This window comes from Nicotiana sylvestris, chromosome 1 (assembly GCF_000393655.2).
Source record: "Nicotiana sylvestris chromosome 1, ASM39365v2, whole genome shotgun sequence".
NCBI lineage: Eukaryota > Viridiplantae > Streptophyta > Magnoliopsida > Solanales > Solanaceae > Nicotiana > Nicotiana sylvestris.
The window spans coordinates 135,290,654-135,296,033 of NC_091057.1; the positions used below are offsets into that span (position 1 = coordinate 135,290,654).

The 5,380-nt window shown below is 39.3% G+C and overlaps 1 protein-coding gene across 1 annotated transcript; it reads right to left on the minus strand.

The window, feature by feature from the left end:
* Positions 1 to 235: 235 nt before the first annotated feature.
* On the minus strand, positions 236 to 2,920 carry LOC138874754 (uncharacterized). Its single transcript, XM_070153536.1, has 6 exons — positions 2,113 to 2,920; positions 1,908 to 2,039; positions 1,309 to 1,840; positions 1,149 to 1,212; positions 734 to 1,063; positions 236 to 682 (listed from the first exon to the last, which is right to left on the minus strand). The coding sequence occupies exons 1-6, from the start codon at positions 2,918 to 2,920 to the stop codon at positions 236 to 238; spliced, it is 2,313 nt and encodes a 770-aa protein (XP_070009637.1).
* Positions 2,921 to 5,380: the final 2,460 nt, after the last annotated feature.

The following is a 5,380-nucleotide window of genomic DNA, read 5'->3' on the forward strand; positions in this document are numbered from 1 at the left end:
AAGAACAAAGTAAACAAAAGTTCAAGATAATAACAAAAAAACTTCTTAATATTTAAAAAAAAACTTAAGACTAAGTACGAACTTAGTTGTAAAGCTACGAATTGTTTATACAAATTGCCCCATGAAAAGGTTTGGGGACTTGCGTTTCCAAAATAAACCATCAAATGAAACCAAGGGTTTGATCACAATTTTCCGAATAAAACAAAAACAAAGATATTCAAACAACTAAAGCTGGTCACTGAGAAGTTGAAGGTACTAAAGCAGGAGCATCAACAGCAATGGGCTCAACTTGGGCAGGAGTATCAACAGTTGCGGGCTCAACTTGACTTGCAGCAACATGCTCGACTGGGCTTGAAATAGTTGGGATACCCGTATCGACTTCAACATTCATGGAAGCTTCGGCCACGGGAGAAGGAAAATCTTGAGTTTGCTGAGCTTTCTCAATAGTTTCATTGATTTTTGCCAACTCAGATTCCAAGTTGAAATTTTCTTGGCTAGCTTCAACTAGGGTATCACGGCGAGAATTCAAAAACTCCCAACTCACTTCAATGGCAGATTTATCCTCAAGGATTTCATAATCTCTTTTCCAGTCGGCAATTTCATTCTTTAATTTCTCATTTTCAGTCAAGGCAGAAGTGTAAGAAGCTTGAAGAGAGGCATGGGAACTTTCCAAGGCACAATCCTTATTAGAAGAAGCTCAGAGGTCTTCTTGTGCTTGAGTCAAATTTTTCACGAGCTCTCCAGCATAAGCCTCTTTCTCACCCAAGAGAGCCTTCAAATCCCTAATCTCTTCACTTGCCTTGGACAGCTGCTCGGAGAAAGAGGTTTCAAGACGAGCCATTTCTTTATCCGCTTGACTTGAGGAAGCCTTTTCAACTGCCAACTTTGAAGTCAAGGCCCGTCCCTGCTGCTCCAAGGTATTATTACTTTCTTCTAAGTACTCCATATCAATCTGAAGGCTTTCATACTGTTCCTTCCAATAACACGCCTCTAATTGAGAATCACGCAATAATTTCTTTGAGAGGTCAACCCTTTTCATCATCTCCGTGCCGATAAGATTGGCCTATAAAAAAGAGGGAAGAGAAATAAGAATCTCAAAGATAGGAAAAGTTTAAAGCAAAACAAAGGAGAAAAGAGAAGGAGAATACCTTTAAAGAAGCGTGCACAATATCATTCATCAAAGTCAAAGAGCTATGTCTCTCTAGCTTGGCTCTTTCAATTGGTCCAACTAAAAGCTTCAGCCATACATCTGCTTGACCCGATTTCCTTAAGAGATTGCCCTCAGCGGGGACTTCAATGATCACTTACCTCATAGCACCACTCCTACTTGATGAGCCAACTTCAGCATGGTGAATGATTGGGGGAGGAATTGTTGATGGAGGAACAGTAGAAGTAGTAAAGACAGTTTGGGGAGGAACGGAAACAACCGAGATCGGCAAAGAAGGAGTCACAAGCACAGGTGTAGAAAAAGAAGCCAGGGGTGCTTCATCCAAAACTGGGCCTAAGCCTTCACCATCAAACCCGCTGAAAAAAAGCTGCTCAACAGAGTCATGAGCAGCAGCAGGAGCAACATCATCGTCAAGAATCACTACCGGGGCTTTAATAGACTCGGTAAGGGGAATAGAATGGCTGAGGGATGCTTCTCCTTCATCATCAGAAATGATGCATCTCCGAGCCCATGACCTTGTTATCAAAGAGCCCCCGTCTTCCTCTTCTTCAGAGCCTTGGTCATTAACGACTTTTCTTTTCGATAAAGAACCCAAGATTATTTCTTGGGCCCTTTCCAAAGAGATACGAGAAGCCGTGACCACCTCGGCAGTAACTCCTCGAATAGCCAATCCTGATAAAAAGAAGGATTGAAATTAGTTCAGAAAAATAAAAAATATATATAAGGTAAAAACTCTTACCATGAGTTTTTACTTTCCAACCAAATCGTTGGGAAATAGTCTTCCAAGATCTACCATCCATTGGCACAATCTTCAATAGCTTGTCTACCCAATTATGGAAATTGGGAACATCTTCTACAACTCCCATGGTTGCTAAAAAAAGCAAAATTAGAAAAGTTGACAAACTTGAAGAAAAAAAAGGAATGAGAAAGTTAAAAAGACTTACGTGCAAAATTCCACTTCTCAGGGAAGGGAACATTATCATCACCCACTACACCAACAGTGGGGGCAGCAACAAACCTGGCATACCAGCCACAAACTTTTTTATCCTCAGGGCTCACCAAAACTCTCTTGCTCCTAGCTACTAGTGTGAAAACACCATTGCGGAAGAGTCTAGGGGAGTAAAGGTGAATCAAACGAGGGAAAGTAAAGGGAACACCAGCTTTGTTGGTCAAATGCCTCAAATAGGCAACAACCCTCCATATGATTGGGCCAATTTGATCCAAACAAACATCGAAGAAACGATAGAACTCAAGAATAACAGGGTCAATAGATGGTCTAAACCCTAAGGTGAAAGGGTATGTATAAACAAAAGAAAACCCTGTCATGTAAGAGGTGATTATTTGATTTGGATTAGGGATAATAATAGGGAAATCACTACTGCAATGACAGTCTCTACGAACTACAGAAATCAAACCTTCTGTAATTTGAGTGGGATAAATATCAGCACGATCTAAACCAGAGACTTGGTTCCTAAGAGATTCTCTATCATGATAAAAAGAAAGTTTCGTAGGAACTATCTCCTCTACTGTAGGCTCACGAAGAGGTTCAGAAGGTTCTTTACCTCTTGAAGAAGATCTTTGTGAAAGTGAACCCCTAGTTCTAGAAGAAGGGTCAGAACTAGGTAAAGGAATGGAAGAACCGCGAACAGATCCTAAATTACGAAGCCTACCTACCCTTCTGCTTCTAATGGGAGCATTAGGGAAAATGTCAACTATGGGAACCCTTCTAGGGTTAGAATTTGAAGAAGACATGATGAAGGAGGATGATACGATGAAGAAGCAAATAGGGATTTGAGAGATTGAATATTCAGTAAACTTTATGTGGAAAAGACAAAGAAAAAAATTATATTTATATTGATAAGCAACCACCAAAGGAAAAAATGTAATGATGCAAGTACCATAATAATGATAACTGACGCTTCGTGAATAGTGGAGCTGTGAAAAAGCCTTAAAAAGGGCTGCAAAACTGCAGAACTAATGAAAAGGTGACACGTGTGAAGAGCATTAATAGTGACAAAAATTCTCATTTTAATGAAATCCACTTTCCAAATATTTAATTGATGAATAAGTGGCAAGTCGGGGGACTATCTGTATTGGGAAAAAATGAGTTTACATATTAAAGTGGAATAAAGATGACGTGTCAAGACACGTAGACTAGTCAAAGAGTTACAGCTGGCAAAGAGACACAAGTTGCGACAGATACGAGCAAAGGCGAAGGAAGAGGCACGGGCAGATATTCAGAGGACTCAGCGCCCATACCTATTTAAGTCATTTAGTTTCAGGAATCAAGGGGAATGAATCTGGCAATATATGAGAGTACAGATACAGTATTTAATGAGCATTAAATACTGAATACGTTAGAGAATCTATATTAAATACAATGATTGTGTAACGTAGCATTCAATATCTTTAATTACTCATAATAGCCTAATTATGACAAGGGCAAAACACATATCTCCCAAATAGCTATAAAAGGGAGATAACTGATCAATTGTAGGGACATGAAATACTATCTGAATATATTAATTTACTTGTTTTTCTTCTGATTATATTATTGCTAGCCAAATTACTTTCTTTCATATATTCTTTTGATTATCAATAACCCGAGTTCTTTTAATTTAAAGCTTTAACCGAAATCCCATTTTTTGGTTAAACAGTCTGGCTAGTCAGAGAGAGAAATAAAAATAAAAGGGGATTAATAACATTTATAGCAGAGTCATCAGCAACCAACCAATTCAATTACCCCACCTTCAATTATATTTGATAAAAATGCCTCAAATTTTAAAATTTGTGATTAATATTTCACTCACAATTAAGCCATACCTCCTGATTCTTGAAAGCTGTCATGTCACAAACATCCCAAAGAGCATTACATGTCAGTATAATTACATACATAAAATGAGCAATATTTGTTATTTAGTTTTTCATAAGTATTTACAGACTTAAATGTAGAGATAACAAAAGAAAAGGAGGAGACATACTGTTTGACTCAAAATATATCAGAACCTTTTTGAATAAATCAATCAAAGAAAATAAAGGGGTAAATCTTAGCTAAGTATAATAATCTCTAGAACAAAAGTTAGACAAGGAGAACATGGATAATAAGAATTCTTTATCTCATTGAGGCAAAACCTTAAACAATAATCCTATCAATCGTTTTTATAAACAAGTGTTATAGCAAGTGCTATCGATTAGGTAAAATGTCTAGGGCTCTTACAATGTTGTTTTTCGCTCTCTATATAAAGAACCAAACCCTTTTAAGCTCTAAAAGACAAGTTATAGGGAATATTCGAAAGAATATTCCTAATGTCCCCTAATAGGCCTGCACTACTGCAAGGGTCGTACAGTCTCTTGTTCTCCTGAAGGTCGTCCTCTACAGGATGTTGAGCTACGGGGATCTCGTCATTTGTTGTACTCATCAATGGTCGTGGTTGTTCAAATTTGGACCCATACAGTTAGTCCCTCCACTTGTCGAGGTTTGCAACTTGGTGCGTCCTCGATAAGCGGACACCATGCGTTCTTACAGAGAAATTTGACTCTACGAGGCATTACGGCTTGGCCAATAGTGGGCGGTCAGCGTGCTTAGCAAGACACCTGGTAATGTATTTTACCAGGAAATGATGTCATCTTCACGTGCCTCATCATTATGCGTGTTTTCGAGACAGGGATTGATGGCTTGTCGCTTCAATTTTGGTGCCATTCTGCGACCCTCCGCTTCGATTCTGGCGCCACCCAATCCTATAAATAGGTGGAGGGTTTGTTTTTTCAAAAATTCTTGGCCATTTCATTTTTGATTACCCCTCTTCATCCCTCCGAGTTTGTCCTAATAGCCTTCTACTTCTTTTTCTCCCATTCTTCGCTAACAACCTTTTTTCTTTTTGCTATTTTAACACCTCTTTCATCGAAAACATGCCAAGATCACATTGATCTTGTGAAGGGGTTTCTGAGGCCGCCCCGTTGTCCGTGGCGCCCCCCTCAGGCGGTGAGGATATGGTGGTGGAAGAAGGAGATAGTCTTCCTGCGGTGGAGGAGTTACTGCCGAGACACCCCATGTCTCGAAGCGACTTCTTCAAAGATCCTCCTTCTACTCCTACCCCCATACTCTCTAAAATATAACAAGTTCATATTGACGCTCTTTGTGCAAAGTATGGCATCCCCGCTCATATTGACATGGTTCCAACGGGAAGGGATTTCGTGGAGGTCCATAGACCT

What these genes read in the sequence shown, in the direction of transcription:
- LOC138874754 (XM_070153536.1), bottom strand. Translation starts at nt 2,920, where the DNA reads ATGTCTTCTTCAAATTCTAACCCTAGAAGGGTTCCCATAGTTGACATT. An exon ending in TGAGAAGTGGAATTTTGCAC is followed by an intron (nt 2,040 to 2,112) that starts GTAAGTCTTTTT and finishes TGCTTTTTTTAG; the next exon opens with CAACCATGGGAGTTGTAGAA. An exon ending in TTGGAAAGTAAAAACTCATG is followed by an intron (nt 1,841 to 1,907) that starts GTAAGAGTTTTT and finishes TCTTTTTATCAG; the next exon opens with GATTGGCTATTCGAGGAGTT.